The sequence below is a fragment of the Pithys albifrons genome, chromosome Z, assembly GCF_047495875.1.
Source record: "Pithys albifrons albifrons isolate INPA30051 chromosome Z, PitAlb_v1, whole genome shotgun sequence".
Classification (NCBI taxonomy): domain Eukaryota; kingdom Metazoa; phylum Chordata; class Aves; order Passeriformes; family Thamnophilidae; genus Pithys; species Pithys albifrons.
The window spans coordinates 13,893,807-13,920,069 of NC_092497.1; the positions used below are offsets into that span (position 1 = coordinate 13,893,807).

At 39.4% G+C, this 26,263-nt stretch overlaps 1 protein-coding gene across 3 annotated transcripts in view; it reads right to left on the reverse strand.

The window, feature by feature from the left end:
* Nucleotides 1-26,263, reverse strand: part of LOC139684237 (leukemia inhibitory factor receptor-like) — a 54,683-nt gene that overhangs the window by 24,029 nt on the left and 4,391 nt on the right. For 2 of the 3 annotated variants that reach the window (XM_071579907.1, XM_071579905.1), the window contains exons 2-8: nucleotides 9,309-9,463; nucleotides 8,493-8,613; nucleotides 5,962-6,113; nucleotides 4,100-4,263; nucleotides 3,122-3,296; nucleotides 2,578-2,847; nucleotides 414-543 (exon numbers count right to left, since the gene is read on the reverse strand). In XM_071579907.1, coding sequence (XP_071436008.1) covers nucleotides 414-543; nucleotides 2,578-2,847; nucleotides 3,122-3,296; nucleotides 4,100-4,263; nucleotides 5,962-6,113; nucleotides 8,493-8,613; nucleotides 9,309-9,390 — 1,094 coding nt within the window. In that variant the 5' untranslated portion in view covers nucleotides 9,391-9,463. Of the gene's footprint in view, nucleotides 1-413; nucleotides 544-2,577; nucleotides 2,848-3,121; nucleotides 3,297-4,099; nucleotides 4,264-5,961; nucleotides 6,114-8,492; nucleotides 8,614-9,308; nucleotides 9,464-22,183; nucleotides 22,283-26,263 lie in introns of all 3 variants that reach the window. The other variant, XM_071579906.1, reaches the window with a different exon arrangement.

Sequence of the window (26,263 nt, forward strand, 5' to 3'; positions counted from 1 at the left end):
GCCATTGTGTCTAGCAGAAGCTCAGTAAACATCTGACAAACAATCTGACCTAGGTTTAATATATAAAAAAAATTAAATTAGTGATTTACTCCTATTACCTACCTGTATTTTCATATTGGTCTTATTTACATTTTGGCAGCTTTGCACACTAAGCCCTTTCTTTAATTGTGAGTTCATAACAGCATAAACCTTTGGGAAAAGTCATCCTTAATTCCCACTGGAATTTTGCAAGGCTAGATGAGAAGTTTCCAAGTTTAGTTTAGCTACAACTTCCAGAAACTCTTGTAAAGTATTTTAGGCACCAAACAATGAAGACTATCACATTTAAATAGGCATAGTGCAGCAAGTCACAGGCAGCAAATGAGGTATTCCAGTTGTACTCTTTTACTCCTTTTAGTGCTGATTAATTTTACCTTTCAAATAAACTGTACTGTGTTCTTCGTTTTGCATATAGACCACTGGGTCTACCTGGTTTCCAGGTACATTTTATTATCCGGAAGTTGGGTGTTTCACAGCTGAGGTTTTGGGGAATATCAGGAGCATCTGTACCATCAAAGAAAACCAGAAAGTTAGCTGGTGCTCTGCCATCCTAGTGTGACATTTGGGTTGCTGGCTTCCTGAAAGCATCACCATTTGGTTTTGCTAGGTCTAGATTGTGTGATTCACAAATACATAACAATAGTTACACTTCAACCATGTGCTTTTAGTAGTCACAATAAAACAAATGGATAATTAATATCAGCCCCATCTGAGTAACACTTGACTCTAGCATACTAAGTGGGTGGGAAATCTGGTAAATCACATGCAAAGATGTTCACAAGCTTCAGGCTCTGACCTGGAAGTCTTTCACTAAAACCCTGCCAAAACTTTTCTGAAATTCTGAGCACCAGTGTAGCCGCTGAGCAATGCAGGAATGCTGGCAGCTGTGCATCACATTTTCTAACACGCCAGTCCCACCACTGTTTTGAATTCTGCAAATAAGTCATGTCAGGGAGACAGTCCCTTTAGCATGAATTCCACACTGAATCTGAAAGTTTAAGCAAGCCCTGAATGGCTCATCTACTTCACTGTGGCTTTGGAAGTGCCATACTACAGCAGTGTTGAGTGCCTTCCTGGAGAAAGTGACTGGTGTTTCCAACAGAGAGGGTAACCATGCCAATGTAAGATTAGGCAGAACACTTATTTCATGTCTTGTACACTTCAGATGTATGAGACTGAGATGTATGCCAAAGGTAGCACAATAATATCTGCACAGCTGCCCCAGAGATGGGGCACTAACACAAGAGGCAAGAGTTGCAGTCTTAGTTCAGATTATGAGCAGCATGCCAAAAAAAGAACACCTATTTTGCCAGACCTACCCTTAGCCAAGATGGTATGTTTCCTTCCTCTACTTTTTTCTTCCCCAATGTCTCTCATCAGCAAGAGGACCATGACAAGTCCTCTCCCTTCCCACTAATTAGATACTACAGGAAGAAACACTGACAAGAAACAGACTTGGCATCCCATCTCTTTAAAAACTACTGCACAGGAGAAACTCATGGAATTGTCACAGCATTTGTTCTTGAACCACTAACTTATTTACCTGCATAATTCTCCCACAAAAGCAAGTACTGCAGAAATAATGTTGAACAGTCTATCACTGTGAAGTCATCAAAGGCTGAATTTTGTTCTGCATTTGCTATTACAAACTTAATAGACCAAGTCAATGACAGGATGCATAGGTTGGAGATGGGAACAGACTGTCAAAATGCGCCCAGTTTCTCCTGTCCCCTTCCTCAACCCCAAGGACCCTAAGTTCAAAGGCAGGCATTTGTACTGGTGAAAGGGATTCCAACGAGCAGGTAGTGGAAGATGGTAACTCTCAAAGCCCCTGAAGTGTGACCAAATACAAGAAGAAAAAGGAGGTACTTTCAGACATTTGTTTTAACAGGTATCTGTTTCTGGAACATATTTCTGAGCCTGGCATGGTTACACAGAGAAGAAACACAGTGATTCAGTATCTTTAAAGAAAATACTAAAAGGCTGGTTTAGAAGAGTGTCCAGGAAAGAGGAATTGTCGGCTGGTTTCCTTTGCTGCAATTACCTCCCAAGGAGCTACTGTCCAGAATGACCATATGTTGTTGTTGCAAGTCTAACTGATTTATTGTCTTCATTTGACTGATTGGTAAATGAATGTTTGCATTTACAATTCTTGTCCTTACTCTCACTTTGCCATGGACTAAACTATAACAGATGTGAGCCTGAAGTGAGACAGACTGGGAATGAATGTTCATATAGCAATAAACTACTAGGTATTCCAGATAATGAAAAAGTACATTAGAACATGAGATTAATGAAAGAAGCACCAAGCCAGGTTGTAAAAGAAGAGGGCTTACATGGGTACCTTCCCACCCTCCCAAACTCAGCGTCTTCTCCATTTTCACAGCGAAATCAAACAAGGCCAACTCCAGTTCATGCTCAAAACCAAAGGCCGGGGGGAAAAAGCCACAATAGTGTACACATACATATATAGCAGAACCCTAAGAATCTCAAAATTATTTTGATTTGTCTAAAGTTAGTGAACATAATGATACATACATCCTACAAACAGGACAGTTCCCTCCAACATTCCATTGCTGTATTTGCACACTACATTTGTCCCACTGGCATCTGAAGCACTCGCATTTAGTACTCTGATTGCATTGCTCCGACTGCTCAGCTGTATCATTGGGTAGGGCTTTGATCCGTAAGTCATATTTGTTATGTTCTGACCTTCTTCATGGACACAACAAAATGTCACATCTGAACCTACTGCCACCACAGTGTCCAGAGGAAACACTCCACTCCCACTGGGATCAGTATCTTTTCCTAATAGAGAAGGGAGAAAACAAAACAAACAAAAAACCCCACATGAAAAATTTGCTATAAAGATGATGCTGATCAGCTAAAATGTGACTAAGCAGCACTCCACTCCATACAAATAAATGTTTACTAGGTTTCATTAACCAGTGATTGCATTTTTTCTCTAATCAAAATATTCTCTAAGGAAGCAACCCATCACAGCCTAATGCTTTTCATCTGATTTTGGCTTACTTCTTTCAAAGAAATCAAAGTCCATGTGGTGGCAAGGGAACAAACATACCAGGGATCACTTCTACTGGGCTCCAGTCACTCCAATCCTTGAGGCCAACAAACTGTGTTACATTAACATAGCAGCGAATCTTCACATAGTGAGACATGCACTCCAAAGGCAAATCTGATGTCCAGTTCCAAGAAAGAATGATGTCTTCATGAGTCAGTTTTGAGTGGTATGTAACCTGCAAAGTTTTCACATCAAAATAATAACCTAGACAGGGCTTATGCACATCTGTTAGTAATGGCATATAATCTCCCAGGTGTCAACAGAATGGCAAACTAGGTGAACTAAATCATAAAATCCTCATAGATTACTGCAGTGTCCCACCTAACTTTCAGTTGCACTGTGAATTTACTTGGACAAAAGCCTAAACTGCTAAACAGCCCACCAGCCAAGCAGACTGTCAGCCAGAAATACCACAGGGCAGACATTTCAGGGAGAGCAGGAAGCTTGTCAAGCATTTAAAAAGGTATACATTGCATCCCAGTGTCCTGGGCTTCTCCTAGGCAGTGAAATGCTCCAAATTTTCCAAAATGAAACTTTTGTAATATCAGTCCCACGCTGCACATTTTGTCTTTTCTCCAATACTAAAATTTAGAGAACAGATCTACAAATTGAATTGGAAGAACTGTGGTTAAAAAAAAAAAGGCAAGCTGACCATTCAAAGACCACCAAGACTTGAGACACTGTTGGAGAAGCAGAGAAAATGGTGTAAAATATCGGCCATATACATAACCAGGTTCTAATTAAAAAATCTCTGTACTAGATTAAAAAAAAAAGTGTGACTAAGTACTGACAGTATAGTAGTCAGTGTTCTCATAACTTTGAAACATAAGAAGCTATCTACTAGCAGTATTACTACACTCAAGTTCTGCAAGGCTCTACAATCTTCATCATTCTCAGCTTTCTTCAAATGACCTCTCAGAATATTACCAAGGACAAAAATTGTATATATATTTATCATAAAGGAAGAAAAGGACTTACTTCTGTGACTTTTTCCATTGTTTCTTTTCGGAGTACCCGAATTTGCCAAAAGGCATCCAGTCCATATGGGAAGGCTGATCCATTATCACTCCACTTCAGATTTAATGTGGAAGTTGAAAAGTCAGGCGTTAAACTAAGAATGCGTGGAGTGACAGGAATAAACACTTGAAAAAGAGAGGGAGAAAAAAACCCATATTCAAGTCATTAGTCAGCAGCATGAGCCCTACAGGTGTTTAACAGCCACATCTCTCAGCTCTGAACTGTCTAATAGCCATACAAACATGTACCTCATCTCTGTAATTAGAACAAGATGGGGTCTGTCATTACTTGAGCATGAAAGTTCTCAGGAAAGCACAGGTGCTGATGAATCATCAGGTAGCATTCTCTTTTGGTATCTCAGCATGCAGATATGTAACTGGTCATGAATATGACTTTTTATAATGCATATTAAAGAAGATATCATATCTTTCATAACCTTCATTCAATACTGCAGAGATAAAGGAAACATAGCGACGGTCTTCAAAGCGTGCATGTGAACACTTCCAGGGGTGATGACGGAAAATCATCCCCAAGAGAAATAAATTTTGGACACCAGCAGGGAAGCAGAGATTAGCAAAAAGAAGCGAGAGTAGGGAGAAAGGACAGCAGAAGCACAGGATGGAAGAAGCTCACATGAGGGTCTGAAGAGGATCATGGGGAAAGTGATTTTAAGCTAAAAGCAACTAAAGGCATGACATCATTATGTGGACAGGACAGGGACATCAAGCAGAAGATCTCTTCTATGAATGGGCAGTGGTGATGCCAACAGATTGAGAAGAAGGGAAGAATTATGGTAATACAAGGGTTATGGCAGTTCATTGGATCTGCTGTGGAATAAAACATATTTTTAAAATGTGTGATACATCCAATTCAGTCCTGAACACGGATCTTAGAGCCTGCAAAGTGTTCAGCACAGTCAACATACTGCCCACAACGATGAACCTGAGAGACTCATCCTGCCTGGAGTCAGCAATATCCTGGAGAACCAAGTGTGTTGCCCAAATATTTTTGAGTTGCATTTTGTTAAAATTCTTAATCTACTCTTAACTGTAAAGAGAAGCATGGATAAGAGGTGTTACTGACATTAGAATTTGACTACACTAAAGGAGTAAGCAGGCAAACCAAAATCAAAGCCTAGAGGAAGCACGTAAGATGGTGGCAGTGCCAACGTCAGTATACAGCTTCCTCCTTTGCATGGAAAAAAGTGGGGAATAGAATGACTCCAATAAGAAGCAGTCTATCTCCCAAGAATAAATGCTCAGTTTCATATACACCTGAAAAAAATGAGTAAGTTGGGCATATTATGACAATGTGATCCTGTCAGGAGTGACATGTGATATAACTTCCCTTGAAGTGTTGCAAAATTGCAGGAATAAACTACTTTGTTCTGTAGCATTCACAATGGAAGAACAGACACTAGGAAGTTCATTCTGCCTTTCCCAAGGCAAGTCTGACCAAACGCACTTTATACTCCATGCAGGTACCTCAGTAGGTATAGCAGGAATTTGTTTACCAATCCTTCCTAATTTATAACTAAGACATAAAAAGGCAAAGAGTGGGGGATGTAACAGTGTTGTATTTTGTTTCCTTCTCAGATTCTGCCCTTGATTTCTCTGCTGTGATCTATAGGTAAGAGCAGTTTCCTTTCCTCTGAAGGATTTGAGAAAAAGCCCTATGACTTATGGCAGCTTTATATGGACTCAGCATTTCAACATTTTACATACAGGAATACTGTGAAAGAAAACTGCAAACATATGCACATCTAGAGAATTGTTATACATAGTATAAAGGCTTTATGTACACACATAAAACCGGGTACTTACAGACATCTTTCTTGTGAATTTCAAATTCTTTGGTAGCAAAAGGAGTTCCAGAGATGCTGTTTGTGGTTATTGTCACCATGCTGGAGCTCTCTGGGACTGGAATATCAACCCTTTTCTCCTTAGTTTTAAAACAGACTGGAGGGGAGAGGTCACTGAAAAGGCAGAGAGGATTAAGCAGTTATTTCAGCTGATAGGCAGCTAAGGCAAGTTGTCTTATTCTTGGACACTAATAAAACACAACACAAACTCTCTCTAGTAAACAGAGTGTTCCATATCAAGTTTGTGAAGGAGTGAGACTTGCACGGGATTCGGTTACTATCAGATTAACAGGCATTTCCTCATCTTTCAAGTCACCTTCATTGTAGTGATAGGCTGTGCACTAGCTGTATAATGCAACTATCTAGTTAAGAGAACACTTCAAAGTGAAAACCTGACTTTTGAACGAAAACCACAGAATTATAGAATTGTTAAGTTTGGAAAAGATCTTTAAGATCATCACAAATGCAACTGTCAACCTAGCACCAGCACCATGTTCACCATTAAACCATGTCCTTAAGTGCCATATGCACACATTTTTGGAACACTTCCAGGGACGGTGACTCCACCACTTCCCTGGGCACACTGTTCCAATATTTTACGAACTTTTCTGTGAAAAACTTTTTCCTAATATCTAATGTTAAAGTCCTCGGGCACAACTTGAAGACAGTAAGAGTCACATTTCTGAAACCTACAGTCACCATGTATCCATATTTAAAAATAAGCAAAATAAAATAAAAATTAAAAATAAAAAATAAGAAAAAAATAAACAAGCAAGGAAACACCAAAAAAACCCAACAAAAACTCAACACTATCTCCTCATCTCTTTATGTTTTCTGACTCTCTCTCCCTCTGTTTTTTTCTCAGAGTAATGACATATGGGAGCAGGCTTACTACCTGTGTCTGCATCTTAGAACAAATCTTTTAGTTCCCTTCAGTTGCTCAACTTATAGGGAAAGAGCAGAGAGCAGGAGAGAGGATTGCTTAGATCCCAGGTGAAAACAGTCTGTGCTTAATGTTTGTGCACTGCTTAGCATGATGTGATCTGGCTTTTGTCGTGAGGATGTAGATATATAGAGGAAACAATAATGGATGGGTCAAGTCCCTTTGCTCATTATCACTGACACACAACTAGAAAGGCAGAAAGTTTGGAAAAATCCAGACCTTCCTCTTGGGAGAATGATGGGAGGAAGGAAGGCAGAGAGAACAATGCCAGACTTCCTGCTGAGGGACTGTTACTCACTTATGAACTGGAACAGGATTGTGGTGCTCCCATCAGCTGGAGTCAAGAGCCTGGGCTGAACTCTTAAGATTCATGCAAGACTTCAGGGTAGCAAAGGCCAGCTGAGATCTGAGTGCTCAGAAAGACTATTCCTCTTCGGTACTGAGATACTATTAGAGAATGTTTGGGCAAATGAAAAACAAAACCTCTTTCCCTCCGGGATGTCTGGACTAAGCTCAGTTCTCATCCTCTTTTGCTTCGGGGACCCCAGCCTGTTCTTCTCTGCTAAGGAGGAACAGCAGCAGCTACATGATTGTTCTTGTTTAGAGGGCAGTACCTCATGAACTCTGCACTCCTGAACTCTGGCTGCAATGTCACATATATGGATTGGGGTTTTTTTCATTTTTTAATAGAAATGATAGCTGGCAATGTAGCAGGAAGAATGAGACACAGAAAATCAAGTATGTAGGTGGACTAAGTGCAGCCAAGTCCCGGCACCCCAAGGAAAAGTCTGGGCTGCCTGCAGAACTTACAGGAAAAAAGACAGTATAAATATCTGGACTAGGGGCAGGATCAAGATGCAGAATGGATTTGAACTCATCCCTAGCACATGATAAGTATTTGGCAGAACCACTGCATGGGGACTTGAACATGTAGTTCTCATTAGTGAAAAAACCACGTAAGATTTAAGTGTTTTTTCTAACTGTTCTCAAAATTCTCAACACACATTCACTTCAGAAAAGCTATTTTAATTGTGAAATAATTTTTACATTTCTTCTAATACAATGCTCTTCAGACGGCTTAAATTTATAAAGGTTGTAAGGCAGCCACCACGAGATTTTTCTTGTTTTTCCACATATGAATCTCAACACTTATGTCATATATTCTACTGCTTTGGCCCAGAACATCAGGAGTTGCTGCTTCCAACTCTCATTTCCTTTTGGATTGAACTTGGTTTGAACATATCCCTCATGAAAACTCTAAGCAAGGCATAGGCAGACATACAGAGAAGTCTGAGTAAATAAGAGCATCTTCCAGTCCTTTGAAAAGAGTAAGAAGATTTTGGCAGGCAAATTGTTAGCGTGAAACAACTTTGCCAGAAACCCTGCCATTGCCTGAGTTAACAGGGACAGCAGGGAGCACCACCCAAGGAAAACTGATGGGGAGATGCTCGGAAACAATAGCATCACAAATTCCACTGGGCAGCGACTAAGGAAAAACTGTACTTTCATTGCAATTTGGTGTTTTTCAACCAGGTATATGTGGTACTTACTTGGTAGTGTAGCAAAAGTCAGTTTGTCCATGTCTTCTTCTGGAAGACACATCCCAATTACAGATCATTTTGTGTAAATTGTGTGTTACACATTTCAAATTCTGGGGGTGCCCTAGAGAACCTGAAATCATGTAAGAAACACAGTCAAAAACTGCAGGTCAAAAGCAAGCAACTGTAAACCAATTGCTATTGTTCACATCTATAGCCTTTCCTTTTACATTTTTATTGCATGCATATCTGACCAGAATTTTAAAACTGATGAGTGATTTGTGTGTCTGATTAGACATCCACAGACTCTCAGATTTCTGTAAGTATCTTAGATCTGGGTTTATACTTGTGTGCATAACACAGTCTCTTTCCACAATATCCATTCTTTGCCTAGCTGAACAAGCAGCCTTTGGGCCAATGGCAAAACCACAAGCTTTGATGATAAATTTAATGAGTTTTTCTCTCCTTTATTGTCACATGTAGAGGGCAATTAATGACAGAAGGGCAGTTAATGATAAAGTGTAAAATTACCAAAGAGAGCCAGCATATACAGCAAGAATGTTTCAATGCTGACATTTAGGCCAACTGCATATGCAAACTATCAGTTGTATTATGGAGGATTTAACACCCAGGTTTGCACTGGTTTACAAGATGCTGCTGCGTGCTGGAAAGTAGAGACCAGCCTGGCATTACCTCCATCCCTAGGATGGTGTGGGACCACAAAGGTGAGGGTTTCTGAGCATACATATAGTAGCAAAGTTATGCAGTTACAAGGTGTCAATAAAGAAGCTAAAAAGCAATTACTGAATTACATTGCAATGAACTCACCTATCTCTCGGCTATATATTAAGCTTCTCAAGCATAAAACAGATAGTGCTAAAAGGCAGCGGAGGCTTGAATTCTTCCACATTCTTCTACTGTTTGTATTCAGAACAGCAGCTTTAAGCAGGAATAAACATCATCTTCCAACAAGCTGGTCAGTTCTAAAATTAAACACAAAAACAATAAAAAAACCCTTATAAATGCTAGAGCTGGTACTTCCATAAACACCACATTTTGTTTCAACTACTTTTCTTCTATAGTATTTGAGCACTGTTCCCACGCCTTTTCATTCATCTGTCAAGCAAACCTTTTCTCTTCCAGCAACATCTTGATACATTAAATTTCAGTAAGACATTTCAAACAGAACCTTAAGAATCATGGACAATGAAAACTTAGTTGTCCATAGGCATCATCCAGGACCATCTGATATCAAAACAGAACAGACAGGGCAGAGCAGTCCTCTAGAGGAAACCTCTCCAACTTAGATTAAATGTCACATTCATGAAGGGTCTTGTATGCTGAGAATGAAAATATAAACATTCCCTGTTTCATTTATGAATTTAAGAAGACAGGAGAGACCATCTGTTTTCTTCTTTCCTCTTCTCATTTTTCATATTGCTACTATTCAAACCTATGGGATGCCTGAGACATTGCAGAACCAGATCTGATCACCTACGATCAGCGCTTCAATCCAGTGTTAAATAATAATGCCTGGAGAAAAAGTAATGGGGGAAAAAAAAGAGTGAGCCATTTCTCTATCAAAAGATACTTGCTGCTGTAACTACTGACCTTAAGGTAAAAAATTATCTAGAATAGTATGTTTAACATGTTCTTTGAAGATAAATGGGTTTCACATTTTAAAAAGAGAAGTTCAGCTGTTCAGTTCAACAGGACCCACACATCGACCACCATCAGGTTTTGTACTCAAAAACTGCAGGAAAGCTTATCCTAAAGCTCAGTCAATTCTTGGTGCATCGCTTCCCTGCTACCTGAAATTTCGGAAGACTTGAGCACCTTCCCAGAGACATAAAACTCCCATGTAGCAGGAGGCCTTCTCTCAGCAACCAACAGCAGGAGCCGGGCCATTTTCATGTCAGAACATGGCCAAGCCTGCCTGTCCTGCAGAGCAGTTTTGTTCCCATTTGGTCCAGGCTCCTATTTTGAAAAGCTCCTGATCTTGTCTATGACATCTCTTTCAAAGCATCATTGCCCAAATAACAGACTTTGTCTTAAAAGCCTTCTCATCTGACTTTGAAAGAAACCTTCACTGAAGCCCCCTGCCCCACCAGGAGTGTGCTTCCTCATCTTCACAGTATAACCATATATTCTTTAGTAATTTTTTAAAGGAATCCTCTCTCAGGGGAGAGCTGGGAATTTCTGAAATGTTCCTCCATCCCTCACCAATCTGCACTGTATCACGAGAAACATCAAAATTGTGCTAAATAATCCAGAGCTGCTCACATGGGGTTACTTCTCTATAAGTTTTAAAAGGAAAAAAGGGTCTCTTCAGTGCGGTGTGGAGGGAAAGGGAGAAGGGTTTCCCTGCTATCCCCATTTTTCCATGGGGGCAGAGAAGGGAGGGAGAGACAAGGAGTTCTAAGCAATTGCAAGGCAGAGAACCATCTGTTTATTCAAAAAACCACGAGGTAATGTTCAGTCCTGGAGGCGGTCCCCAGGTTTGGCAGGATTGGGTGAAAACTGAGGAAAAGGCAGGGTCAAAGGTCCCTTAACCAATAGAACTGGGACAGGGGCAGGGCTGGCTGGGGCCCTGGCCTGTCCCCCACAACCACGAGGGATAACAAAACAGAAAGGGGAGAGGGGCCAAGAAGCCCTCACCAGAGCACGGGGACGAATACTGCCCAATAGCTGGCCCATCAACAGAACAAAAGGCCTCTGGGCGACACAAAGAGAACTGGCAAGGTGTGGACAACGACCCATCACAACTGAAACGCAGGCAGAGTAACAGAACCAGAAACTGCTTTTTAAAACTTCAACGGAGTCTCTGAGCTTTTTAAGGTGTTTGTCCAGTGCTGGTTTTGGAATTCATTTCAGCATCTTCCTACACTTCTCTTTTTATCCTTGATCTGCAATAACCACACCGGAGACAAGGCCCAGGCACACCAGAGATGAAAGACATGCTATGGTAAAGACCACTGTTACACCTAAAGGGAAGTAAACACCCTTAAAATTTAACAATGATTTTAATTTCACCATGTTCTCAAGCCACCTGGAAACCTCACTAAAAACATACTAATTTAAGCTATACTACCCCTAGACACACTCTGTTCTTTTAAATATTCCTAATCTGTAATATCCATTCTGTGAAACTTATTAAAAGACAAATCAAGAGCAGAGATCGACAAATCCATGCTCAGATAAAGATGAATCAAGAACTCAGCAGCACATAAAAAATAAGAATCTCATCGCCTGAAGTCCTCCACTACATTCAGCATCTTCATATTGCATTTGTCCATGAGAATATAGGATGTTACCTCCAAGTTTGAACTTTGCTCACAAAGATCTAACATCATAAAACATTTTGTCTCAGATAGACCTGGGAGTTACATGAATAAAATGACTGATTTCTATTTGTGATATATATGTAAATTTTATATTTCTTAGGACTTCTTCAAAGACTATTTCCAGTTTGCAGAAAAGTCCAAAATCAAAATTACAAGTTCCGTATCACAATCACTTGATATTCCTCTATCAGCTGGCCTTCTGCCAGTCCAGCAAAGAATAAAAAGGGAAACCACTGATGTTACATGAAGGAGAGAAAACTGCTCTGTCATGTTAATTAAATCCTAAGCCTCTCACATTAATCTCAACCTCTAAACATATTAACAGTGTAGGGTTGTTTGGTCATGCCAGGCCTATAAGGTACAACCAGCAACTACATGTGTGGGGGGGATTTAAGAAAAATTGCTTCTCTGCATCTTTTTCCACACATAGCTTACTGAGATGTCCTCCTACTGCAGAAGCTTTAAGACTAACATTATTGCAGTGCATTACAAGAAATCTGAGCATTACAAGAAATCCTAACTCAAGCACAGTTTTAATTTCTGATTCAGAGTCAGGCACAGAAGGGAACGTATGTACTCTTATGCAGAGCATGATGAGTGTCTTGTAAACCACAATCTTTCGCAAGAAGTGTAGAGTCCCTGGCTGTTGTCTTCTCATACACATTTTATAACTTGTTAAAAAGTTTGCAAATAAAAGCTCGTGTCACAAAATTAAATGCCATTAATGGGGAGAAAAGCTCCCTATTTATAAGTTTGTTTTAATTATAAAGTTACAAAATAACTGAAGTACTGAAAGTTAACTTTATTTGGATGAAAGCTGCCTCTCATCAGTTCAAGACTAATCAAACAAAGCATGGAGGTTATGGAAAGGATGTTATTCTCTAGGCACATGTACTCTTGAAAGTATCTCCTAAGAGTCAGGGGTATTTATTTGGGACAAGAGAGCTCAACATTGTCAGAGGAAGGCAAAATCTTGACCATGGAGGGCTGAATCTCAACAGGAACATTTGGTACTACGTGCAAATGTCTTTACACTTCAAGCCTTTATTTTTCAAAAATGGTTGAAGAGCAAGTTAGCCCATTGTCTCCACCAATTGCAACTAACCCACTTCTAACAGTTGGGCATTTTAAAAAACATCAGCCATAGCACATCTCATAACAATTCAATTTCCTTGGGCAATCTGTTCATGTTACTTCACTGGCACTATCATCAGTGTTCCAAATGTGCTCCACAACTATCTCTTGCTCCATTTTAAGCGCATTACTTTGTCCTATCTCCAGGAGACAAAGCACAGTTTATCCTCTGCCTTGCAGCAACCTCTTACAGAGAAGATGATTGATATCAGATCTCCAATAGCTCCTCCCTTAAACTCCAGAGTTTTTTTCCCACCATTTCCCAGTCTCAGTTTCTACATTTCTGATCATTCCTGGAACAAATACAATCTGTGAACCAAAGCTGCTCTATCCACAGCTTTGAGATATTTCTGCCCTGAGGTCTGAGCATTATCAAGCACAATGAAGGAACTTTCCTACAGCAAACCTATGCGTAGTATGTGTTTACACAGCTCATGCCATTATTTGCTTTCTCCCAACATTCAAGACCTTGTTGACTCAATTTTGGTGTATGATCCAGTCCCGGATGCTGTATAAAGCTGCCACGTAGCTGTTTATTTAGTACTTCAGACTCCAATCTCATCCTTCAAATGGACTGCAAACCTCCTGGCTTAGCATGAGTGTATTTGCACAGCAAATTCATCTCAAAGGCCTTGCCTGAAATGGTCTTTCACTTTTGAAATTTTCAAATAAGGAAAGAGCCTCCCATAAATCTATGCTAAGGAACAACAACATGTGTGTATACAAAAAGTATTCACATGCCATATTCATGCCATACTGACAGCAAAGGCATGACAAACTTCAGTATATAATTGCTCATATTTAAGAGAAGCCACTTAAAGCAGGATTTCATAGTAATTGTAGGAAGCTACAGTACATGGGGATGTCCTGACTTCTGCCCAGGGCTTTATGTCATGCAGAGGAACTACCCTTGTGCCTGAGGTCAGAAAAAAGAAATTTTAAATTCTCTTTTATGGAAGTAAGGTAGCAAAGGAACAGGTACATTCAGATTCCTATTCACAGAAGCCAACAGTCGAAGGTCAGTATTTAAAACAGCTCAATATCCAGCATGGATTTTTAACTTACTTTTAAAGATGTTTTGATGTAGACAGTGTATCTACTGGTGATGAGATAGATAAGAGAGGAAATAGTACTCAAAGACAATAATGCACACTTGGGAAAATATCTGTGGACAGCTTTGTTTCAAAACTCTGTCAGCTGTAAATAAGGGTAAAGGTTCTGTGACAGGCTGAGAAAAGGAAAGCAGCTAAGACATTACCAGTCTCTTTAGACTTAACCTCTTCAAGGGAAAAACAGAAAATAACTGGTATGTCTGACTGTGTTTCTTATTACGTCTTTCTTGGCTTAACTGATTCTGTGCGTATTTTTTTTAAAGCATAGCTGACCAAATGCTCAATTCTCTTTAAAGGGGGGAAAAAAAGTGTTTTCTTCGTAGCAGATCGTTTTCTATGCAGAAAAGTTCTCCAAAGCTTTGTTCTACTGTTGAGTTTTCTGGGCTGCGAGTGTATTTCATTGTCAAGTGCTTGGAAACCACTTTGAAAACAAACAAACAAAACAGCTTAAAAAAAAAATCAATACACTTTCTGGCCTGCTTTCTGCCTGCAGTCTGATCTGACAGTCATAAGCCTCCAGATCTGGTTTTTAAAAATGTTTATAAATTGAGGATTAGTTCCCACAGTTTTCATAGACATGTTTGTGCTCCACAAAGAGATACCTGAAAAGAAATGTTTTAAAAGTCAGCTTATACATAGGTTTAGGGAAACTGTAAGTGGAGGATATTAGAGGAAACCATGAAACAAGTAGAAATACATGTATTTAACGTAATAGAAGAAATTTGTTTGTCAATAAATTTTATCAAGTTACAGTTTTTTTCTCCACTGTTAAAGTTACCATCATATTTTACCACCAGGGGAACATTAAAAGCTCTCAAGGAAAATTACATAGTATACCACTAAAACACTGTTGAGACTGATGAGAGGCTGCATTTTTGGCAATACAGAACAGCTGCAATCCCAAATTGTCAAGGAGAAATGCAGGTGCTAAGTATGTGCCTAGATTAAACTTTATTGCCAGAACTAAAATTACTCTGCTTAGCAGGTGGAGAAAGTGCATTTTACTTGTCTCTGCCCAAAGATACTAATTCAACCTTCAAAGTGAAAGAAAACACACTTACATCCAGATAAAAATGCATATATCAAGTAACACATCCTACTTTTGCCAACAGAAAGCTTCCAAAAAAAATTCCCTTATCTGAAAAACCATGCCAGAAGTACACATTTCTGGGAAACCAAGCAAATGGCCAATACAGCTGACAGTAAAGGCAATGAACACAAAAACAGAAGATGAACTGGCTTCCTTTAGAAGAGCTTTGCTGATCTCACAGCCTTCATTCTTTGACTTTAAAGTTAGCTGAATAATAATAAAAAATGAAAGTAGAATTAGTAAATTTATTTGAGGGAGTTTGGCTGTTTTTCAATAGAGTACATTCTTCCACATCCTTAAAAAAATTTCCAAAGTTGAGACAAAAATCTTTAGTAATCTAAATGCAGGCTTTCCCTCTCTGTTTTATAACATGGCACCATTCCATTTTACAAAAGATTCGCAGGACATGAATCACTAAAACTCATTTATAAATGAAGACTGAATCCCATTTGGGAATCTGGCTTTCCCCAGTTCTGAAGAATTTAAGAATCTGCTATTTCTCTATCTAAAACCTGATAAAATAATTCAAGCTGCCTATCTGCATGAAATGCTCTCTTCTAATCTGTAGCGGAAGAAGCAGGAAACAAAGACAGTGTTAATATATTTTTCAGTAAATGTGCAGGAGTACACAAGGCCAAATTTTCAGTCCTGTATTTGTTTTGTTGGGTTTTTTTCCTGTCAAGCACAAGGAGAAAAATTCCCTCCTCACTGCTGCCAAACAGCAGCATCACTTCTGAGATACTGGGAAGCCACTTCAGTTATTTTGCAGCCACCTCAGTCTGTTCCTGCTCTGCATGGCAACATGAGAAGTCAGGACACAACATACAACATAGGGATTAACACTTCAACAAATCATTTTCCTGGCCAGAAGCACCATATCCAGAGGCAAGCCTTTCGGCAAGGAATTTTACCAAGAATAAAGATGCACCCCACCATGGAGTAAGCGTTTCAACTTTCTCAGGTTCTAAGGCCAACTCACAGCTGCACCTGCTTTCCAGTAATTCCAGTTCTTCCTTTTCTTCTGCTCCCAGGACTCTTAGTCACTGGAAATACAAATAAGCAAGCTGCAGACTGGGAGAGCTACTGGGTACTTCCAGGTAGCAATTAGCAAAAGAAGCACCCTTATCTATTAAGGAGATGAGGCAACAAATTCACGAACAAGTGCCACAACTCAAGGGTGATTTTACAAAAGCATTTAGTACCAGTTGGACAGCACAACCCCCACACAGAAACTGAGATGCTTAGGGCTTGCCTTTTGAAACAAAGGAAAATTAGGAAGCAGAAGCAGACATCAAAGAGCAATGGAAAAAATTTTGAGGATTTATAAAGTAAAATGGAACACTCCTTCAGGTTACTCTGGTAAACAAAAAAAACCCACCAAACAAGAATAAGATGAATACCACTAGGAAGATCATTGCTGCTGGAACAAAGGAGCTGGAGAGAAAAACGCACAGTGACATGAAGAGATGGAGCAGTCAGGCACAGCAGTGGACTGAAAGGGCAGAACAAAGCAAAGAGACACTGTAGGAACCGATGGTTTATTTTTAGCACAATTAAAAGGTCACCTATTAGATGGCATTTTTTGGTTTTTCAAGAAAAATACAAATTTTTCACACTTCCTCTTTTGCTTTCACTGAATGATGCCTGTTTTCAATTAAACTATATACTAATTCAGAAACTCTTAGTTTCACACACTGTTCACCATACCCCACCTAGGAGTGGTCCCCAAGCCAGATGTTGCATTTGATGTTCCTAGCGTGAGATCTTTGGAAGAACAAAGACACTTTCAAAGGAAAATTGTGTGTCTAACTCCCGAGTTTGGACGTCCTTGCCATATCAATTAGCCATTGAGCACATGGTTGAATACCAGCACATCCATCACTACTAGGAACACTAGCACTGCTCTCCAGATGGTAACAACAAAAACACACTCTTCTGAGAAACACAGTGAACCCGAATACTACCGAAAATAGACTAAATATGTTTGGGGATATCGGCAAGCCTGTTCATGATTTATTGTTGTTACATATTAGGCTAGTGTTATTACCCCTAAGCCTTATTAGTCAGTGGATTGCAGTCCAGTAAAGGTTGACTTCACTTGGCAGCTATTTACTCAGCAGAGTTTCTCCATCCATTTGCAGGGTTTCATCAAGCTTGTAAAGACATAGTATGCTGAGACCTCACCTCCTCATCCTAAGTGAGCTGAACCTGAGCCGCATGTTCAAAGGTAATTGCAGGGGTAAAGGGGACAGACAACGCATTATCAGATAAGTCTGACTTCCTTAGGAAGTCAGCTCAACAAGCACAGATTCTTCTCCCATAGAGATGCAGATGGAAAACACCTAATCATCTGAACAAAGAACAAAGCACCAGGGTGAGGGTTAGGGGTACGACTGGCCAAAAGAAACCTTTTGATCTTTTAGGCTACTGTGGTGTGCAGGAGAAGGAAAATGCTCAGTCATTTACACACTCGTGTTTTAACCCATTCAAAAACTTTCTTGATACTTACTACAACTGACAAATTAATATTGCATGGAGGTGAAGGATGTATTTGTGTAAATCTGATGCAGCTACACGCATTTCCTGATATGCTTGAATTTGGTGACCTCATGGTTGATACACTTCCTTGAATTCTTGTGCTTTGCAACACAGCACGGAGTAAGCACAGTGAGCAAAGGCACAGAAGTCTGATCACTTTGCATATCTAAAAAATATCTCTTACCATGATATGATGGCTACCCACTATGCCTTTTCAATACCTAATACAGGTGCAAAGCATACAAACAAGTGCACCCACATTTTTTTGCAGTTCATAAACCAAGAATCTAATGATAAGACACAGAAGAGGTTTCCCACTTCTCCAGGGCTTACTGCAGTTTACAGACACATAATTGAAATAAAACACAAATCAATTATTCCAAAGCACATTTCAGTTTGGGGGGGGAAGGGGTACTATTAGCCTCTGTGTAGTTCTCAAGACAGCAAGTCTTCAGAGAAAAATGTCATTTGCCCACAAGGTCAGCTGCATTTTACTCAACGTGAGGTTCAAGGTCCAGCCTACACCACTCTACAAGAGGACTGCAGAATAGAATTGCTGTTCCTTGTAAGAGTCATGTTATCTGCCTAATTCTGTCTCTGCTGGTTCTTTTCAGCTCGTATGTCCTTACGAACTAATAAACATTAAAGGATTTGACCTGATTAATTAAAGTATTTATTTTCCTTAATCTGGCGATGTCCAAAAACTTATTTTGAACTATATGACCTTTAATCTTCTTTCCATCACAGGAAAAGCCTAATTAGTTTTATAAGAGAACACTGATAATACTGAAGTAATTCCAAGTGTGTTTTTTTAAACAACTGGCAATGACCCAAGGGTTGGAATCCTTCATTGTTTACAATGAAACCTCTGGTATTTGAATTATTTTTAAGGTACAATGAACAAATCCAAAGAAAGTCTGTCTTCACGTGTACAAACAGAATAAAAATAGATCGAATGCTGAAATGCAGCCTTAACACTAAATAATATACCGAGAAAAATGAGCATTAGTTATGTTATCCTTTTAGAGGGAATGTATGGAGTGAGAGCCGCTTACGAGAAACAAATTGATTTTTTTTTACTAATCGAGGAAATGGGCAATTCCTGAAACTATACATCTGTATTTTCTTATAAATCTCCATTGCAGTAATCCTCCCTAAGATTTTAAAAGCTCTCATGCCCTGCTGTATTTCCGCTCTTAGTAAGTATCTGATATATCACATGAAGACATATTGCAGAATGTTACTATGTGTAGACTACCCATCCATTGGGGTGGGCAAACATTTTCCCCTCTGCTCTGCTCCCAAGAGGGCCCTGAATGCTGCCACTCCCCTTCCAACCTTGACAAAGAAGGAAAGTCTACAATACAGTATGACATTATCAGAACAAGTCTGTCCATGCATAATTAGACAGCAGTTATACTTCTTTAATTCTTTCACATGCTGTTTTAGCTGTATCTTACTCCCTTCAAGTTCTTCATTTATGCATATACATGCATACCCTTCTTTAAGGCGTCTAAGTGTAGAAAGTAATCTCAGGTACTCAGAAATACAAATATTGACTTCTACACTTGATATACATCAGAGCTGGTCTCTTTCCTAATTAACTCTCATAGACCCAGGCTGAAGAAATAAATGTTAACCTTGCACTTGATGCGCTTACATGGACTCTCTACCACATGCATGCTTGCTCATGGTACCTCATTCTCTTGCTGTTCACAGCCTTCACTGGAGCCATGGACTGAAAAATCATCCAGGCACACCTAATCAAGCTAATTAAGCTAATACTACTACTCCTTGTCCACTCTACTTCTCCCACGGACGTCCCCAGGTCCCTGCAAAGCATTCATGGGTCCTCTTGTGGATCTTGTAGCAGCACAGCTAGCAAGCCAGTACCTCAATGTAAGCTGTTTCACTGATGTTACCCTTTCTACCCCTCTAATGAATTTAGATGCTCCTAAAAAATGTACAGTCTTATCTCAGCTTTACTATGCTCCTTGATGGTATCCCCTCTACAATCATACAGCACTTCCTTAACGACATTGCCCTAACTGAAATAAAACATTTATTGCAAAGCCAAAAGCACAATATGTAGCTGTTTTACAATTAAATTAACACCTGACTTTTCATTTCAAATAATTTTTAGGTGGTTCATTTAGTTTAGGAAGAACATTGTTTAAAAAACAAATATAAAGGAAAGTTCAAATTTTGTTTTCAATTTCTGCTAAATACTTTCAAATAGCATTCAAACATAGACTGAGATTTCTGAGTCCACAAAAATAGATGCTAAAAAATTCCTAAGTTTGTTCAGAATAATCAACATGAAAAGTTTACATCTTGTCTGTTGATTTAGTTTTTTTAATAACAGAAATTTTCTTTTGTTTCCTTGATGCAGAAAAACTAGCAGTTCTTTAGGTGTTTCATGGGGAGTCTCAGAATGGAAAATACTGCTATAAAAGTACTTTGACTGAGAAAACTCTGCACCATTAAAACAATGCTCAGCAAAAGAAACAAAGCAATGAAGATATGAACATTTTGAAAGAATACACAAGATGTCTAGCACCAATAATTTTTATTGCTGTAAAATAAAGCAATGTTTTTCTGTAATTTCTTTTAGAAATTAGGAAAAGCAGTAAATTGAGTCCCTGTATGTAACCCACCAGCAAGTGCTGAGAACAACAGCGTCTGTAAGGCTAATGATGCTGCACCTCATTTAAAACTGAAAGCAGCTCATACAAAATTGAGACTGTTACTAATAGGACATAGAGTGAGTCAGTTCCACAAGTTTCTTCTGATGTGATTCACGCATAGAATAAGAAAACAAAATAGAAATTTTCAAGGCCACATCTCACATCTTCACATCACTTCCATGTGATCATCAGTAGAGCATCTGTAACTTGCATATGCTCCTTCTCCCTCAAGTCTCCCTTGAAACTGAGATTCATCTCCTGAAGTTTTTTTTTTTGGCCTTCTCTTCTGAAGGGTGACTCCAAAAAAAGGGCTGAGGAGAGGAAAAAACAACCCCGGATTTTACACACACAAATCATTCCAAGTTTTCTATCTTCGCTTAACAGGGTTCTTCCTTCCTGCTATTATTAGTAAATCTCATAGTTTACTGCTCTCAAAATAATGTACAAAAGAAGATAATGTACAAAAGAAGAAGGATTTTTTACTTATTAGCTTCTAACACCAATAAATTCTGTGTACCTACACAGTGGAATGGAAAAATCTCTTCCTGTGGAAGGCTGTTCATCACATTTTTCATGCATTGTTGCTGATTAACCTTTTTGTTTCACAACTAAGCAATGAAGCAGCTATTGTTTCCAAAGTGCCGAGCAAGTCTAACTGTGGGAAGGAGAGACGTGCAGCAATTCTCAATGGTCTCTCTGGTGGCTGCAGATTAAGGTGCCCAGATATGGAGGAGAGAATGTGGTGGCGAGGGGAACCTGAAGTGAGTGTTAACTGGAGAACTAACCTTTTGGTGTAGTTACATGAATTACATGTTCTCCTTCAGTTTATTTCTAGTTTCTATTCCAGTATCCTATTCCTTAGGAAAAGTTCTCCTCCTCATGCATCTAAACAGTTCCATCCAAACGCATAATACATGATGCACAAGGCCAAGCACATTATTACAAGTTTACCTGTCTAAATCCAGAGACCTATAAAACCTTTAATGTATATTTCATGGTGTGAAACACCAACTTCTCACTTTTCTTTTGTGAAATCCTCTTCTTCAAAAACTTATGCCAATATCACCACAAAGCAAGTAATAGAACTCAAATTGCATTATAAAAATAACATCACCTAAAATATCTTTGGAGAGTGCTATGCTTTTCACATTTCTGCAACTTTCCATTTTAAAGTGCTATTCACTAAATCTGTACAAGGACCATATATGCAAAAGATATTAAAGTTGACAATGCATATGCTTAGGGGATGTCAATATTTGACTTCAGAATAATACAGATAGAAAACATTTATAAAACATAGCAGAAGGGCTTACAAAGATCAGCAGTAAGTACATGTACATATTGGAAATGCAAGTGACAAGTACCTTTTCATCCAAATAAGAGAATTTAAAAAAAAACAAACCAAACCAAAATAATTGACTATCATTAAAGATGGCAAAAATTAATGCACATTATTTCAAAAGAAGAGATCAGCTGGAGGCAATTATTACCATTACCTGTTAAATTATTATTAAAGTGATCAATTCATCAAATAGCTGGGTTTAGATCACAGAACCTCATTCATCTTCACTCTCAAATCCCATGACACAAGCAGCTAAATGCTATCAGAGATCACCTGTGTCCTCTGATGAGAGGGTATTTCAAAGCCATGGGGAGCTGCTCATGACTGACTTACTGCGGATTTATGCAAGATAATCAGCCTCAGTAACCACATATACACCATACTGGCTCTTGAATTTGCAGACACATAAGTAGATGACTAATTCTAGCTTATGAATAAAGGTATGCGTAAACCTACATTTACACTGTTGGCAGGAGCCCAACTGCAGGTGTTTGTGACAGGATCAGTCCTTAGTCTTCCGTGTGGGAAAGTTGAATGTTGAGTCACATGAGGTACCTGAAGTTAAAAGACTCATATATAATACATTGCTAAGAATGCTACACTAGAGGATCACTCAGAAAAGATGTGGAATTATAAATATACGTTCTGTGTTTGAGTGTGTGGAGGGGAAAATTAACACTATTTTGCTGAAAGCCTGTTAGTGACCTAATTCTGTGGGCAGCTATTGTGATGTTGAGTGCTTGCTACCATTTCTGTCTGCAGTAATCACTGCCTAAATTCCAAACCAAAGTTACCTACTGATTAGCAAGCGTGCATACAGCAGGGCAAAAGGATAACAGACTAGAATCTAACGTTTTCAAGGATACATTTTTCACATATTAACACCAGTTGCACCACTCATTAGTTGAAATATGAGGCAGGAACTGGAAAACATTCAATTTTCAAATTATCATTTATCACAGCTCAAGCAAAAAATGAAAGTTCTCACAACTCATTCTGTATGGAACAAAATACCTTACAAAAGCACTTGATTCAACAGCACAAGCAAAAACCTAGTCATTCATTAGCAGTGCAAATGGTTTCACCAAGTACAAAGTCGATTTATACACAGGATCAAATGATTACTTTGAGCAGTTTGAGACTGAGAGATCGTCTGTTGTTACGAAGTCTAAAACAATGCAGCTATTTAGTTCAGTGAGGTTACTTGGTCACAGTTCTCCATTACCTCCACAGAGAAAGGATTTAAACTTAACCCACCACATAAGACAGGAGAGGAAATGCCATGCAGTAGCCCTGCACTGAAAAGGGAACATTGTGAAAGTAAAACTAATTAAGTACTGTCTAAACTCTTCAAGGGAGGGGTGAGCTGCTCGACAAAAAATAAGCTTGGATGCATTCCTAAAATACTTCTAAATACGGGCTCACTACTAATATAGGGCCTCCTATATAAAAGCCTTTAGTTCATATTACACCAACATCAGACTAGATTAGGTCAAATAATGGACAGGTCTCAAACAAATAAGCATCTTAATGGTGAAAAAATACAATATACAAGGGACAAACTACAGAGTTAGAGGTAAGATTTAAAATAAGGGTCACACTACACCTTTTACATCCAAACTGGTCCTGTCATTTGAAATATGTGGCCACATTTGGTCAAAAATACCTTCTTCCAAAAATTTCCCATCATCTTGAAAAAAGAGACAGGCCAGCCACATGTAGTTTGGAGAAAGCTGTTCTATATCGGGAATTGTGAAAATGTTGTTCTAGCAGATGAATTATGAGTTACGTGCCTTGAGACCTGTGCACTAAAGACTTCCCACAGCCATGACCTTTAGAAGCATGTGCAGCAGCGGGAAGGAGGGGAAAAGGAAGAGGAACAGGTAGACTCCAGGGAACAGATATTATTATCCTCACAACTCAGACAAACCCTGAGGAGTAAAAGTTTGTTTGACATTTATGCTCACCTCACAAAGACAGTACTACAGTTCTTGTTGCACATAACTCAAGACAACACTGAAGTCTAAAACGTAAATCACATTTTTGATTTGTTCTTTTTTTTCTTCCTCTCTCTCCTCCTTTTTTTCTGCCTAGAATTAAACTTTAAAAGCTTATCTCCATGGTTTTAGCTCCAGACTAGCTGTAAAATCTCAGAGGTCAAACATCTCTTTTGCCATAAGTGCTGAACTTGATCCAAAACATGAATTATTGTGAAAATTAGTTGTAATTCAAATACTTAAAACTTACATTCACCTTTGGCCTTCAGAATCTGCAGAAGTTCCACCTATAATACTGACCACTATAATTTTCTTCTGAAGTTCATTTGATTTAAGAAGCCTTTTGGCCCAGCAGTAATATTAAACCCAATTATTTCAAAAGATATTTTGAAGCTCTGTCCTCACTGATTTTCTCATTAAGAGAGGCCATTAGATCACCCAGTTCAAGAAGGACAAAACCATGATCTGCCATACAAACAGAGTTACATCACACGATGAACAGCACTGCTGTCTTGGCACAAGAGCTTCTGGATGACCACGCTAAGTTCTGTTTGGAAGGGAGAAGGGCTGCCAGACTAAGGCAGATACCACCAAACAACCCCAAAAGGCAACTGCCTGCCCAGGCCAGCTCCATGCTGAGCAGAGCCATGCCTCTTCTTCCACTTGTCCAAATTTCCCTTTCATCTGGGTTCTGCAAAGCATGTGAGATGTGCAACTCTCAAATTATGCAAGTAATTTGAAATGCAGCTCATAAATATAGAGAAAGCATGTATCAGAGATGCTCAGACCACCCTGATGGACTGCAGTGTGGAGGTATCTTCGCCCACAGCTTAAATGTTGCAGATGGGCTTGCCTTCACACTGTTTGAGAGCACCATGTTCATTCAAGTCTGTGCTAGACAGCTTTGCAGCAAATGGCCTGGGTCACCATCTGGCTCCAAAGTAGCTTTTTCTGTGCTTGTGTCCAAAGTGCTTGAAATGAAGAGAATGCAGTTTTTAAGCTTTAGGCTGAAATGTGTGTCATGCCCAAGGGCTCAGTGTGTGGGGTATTCAAGGGCATAAAGCCAGCTGGGATAGAGCTGGCTTGCTCTGCTCATCACCCTAGCCAAGCTTGCCATAGGCCACATCCACACTATCCAGAAAAAATGCTTAACTATGCTGTCTCGTCAACTGAGCATGCATTTCCTCTTGGAGGGAAATAACTGATTTATTCAGAGAGCAAAACTAACTAAAATGTCTGGCTGAGGCCCAGAAGTGAAACATGGACAATTTCTGAGCCAGGCTGACAGTGTAAACCACCTTCAACCACCCCTGATACTTGTACTTTTATTACACCTTTAAGCAACTTGTGCAATAATGACAAAATTATGCAAGCATAAGAAGCATTCCAGCCTACTTTTCAGACAGTGTTTATCACATAAATAAAACACTCAAATACATTGCTTTATTTAAATTCCATGATTAGGCACTACAAACTACAAGACAACAATGATATGAAACTGTCAATGTTCAGTCAATATTACAAAGCTGTTATCAATGCAATGTAGCTAAAGGTACAAAGCAAGCACAAATACAGACCCCTATGTCTGGAACATATGTATATTCCAGAAGAAAGTACTCTTGACTGATGATCAAAATGCAGTAAGCTATACTGGCAGAGAACACTGGTATAATGTTACTCATCAAATCAGAATCCTCCTCCCTTTCTCCTTGCCTCCTCCTGTCCCCAAAGAAACCCAAAAAACCACAAGCCCACAGTAATTTCCTAACCAACAATGCTGTATTACTGAAAATGCTGCAACATAAAATCAATCTAAAGAAAGTGCTATTTTATCTACTTGAGGAAATTCCAGGAGGCTGAGGCTGGTTGAAAGGCTGTGCTTTTGGTTTTGCAGGAAACTGCCCATGAAATACTGGGTTTACAGGTGAGAATGCAGACTCTGTTCTCTAATAACACATGGCACAAGAGAGGGGGGTGCTGGTCCTAATACCAAGGTGATAACAAAGGAGGTCCCTCCTTTGCTGCGGGCTGTGCTGAGGGTCTGATTTTTGGCAGGGTAGAAAGTGAGGCAGGAGCAGGGAATTGCTACAGTGCTGTCCCTGTTTCCATGACACGTGCTTTTGTAACTTGTGCTCCCTGAGGTAAAAGGCATAATTTGGAATCAACAGCTGACAACTCAGCAGTTCTCTGCATGTGGGATAAGGGAAAGCTGGTTCTGTTGTAGCAACAGTTTATGCCACTACAGTGCCAGCTCCAGACAGTGCATGCAAAGGAGGGCAGACATATGCCCTTCAAAACCTTACACCCTGACCAACATTCATGCCAATGGCTTAGGAGCTATTTTTAGCTTAAGCACTTTCTGCTTGCAGTGAAACCTTCTACTAGGAGTGATTCCAAGAGACAGCAGCAGGGAAAGGCAGACAACACCAAAGTGGCAAAACCTCCTGCTGAGAGATTCTGGTGCTTGCAGGAGTGCAAGGACCTTACAGACATAGCACGGGACTCCCACGGCCTGTAAATGTGGGGACTGCAAATTTTC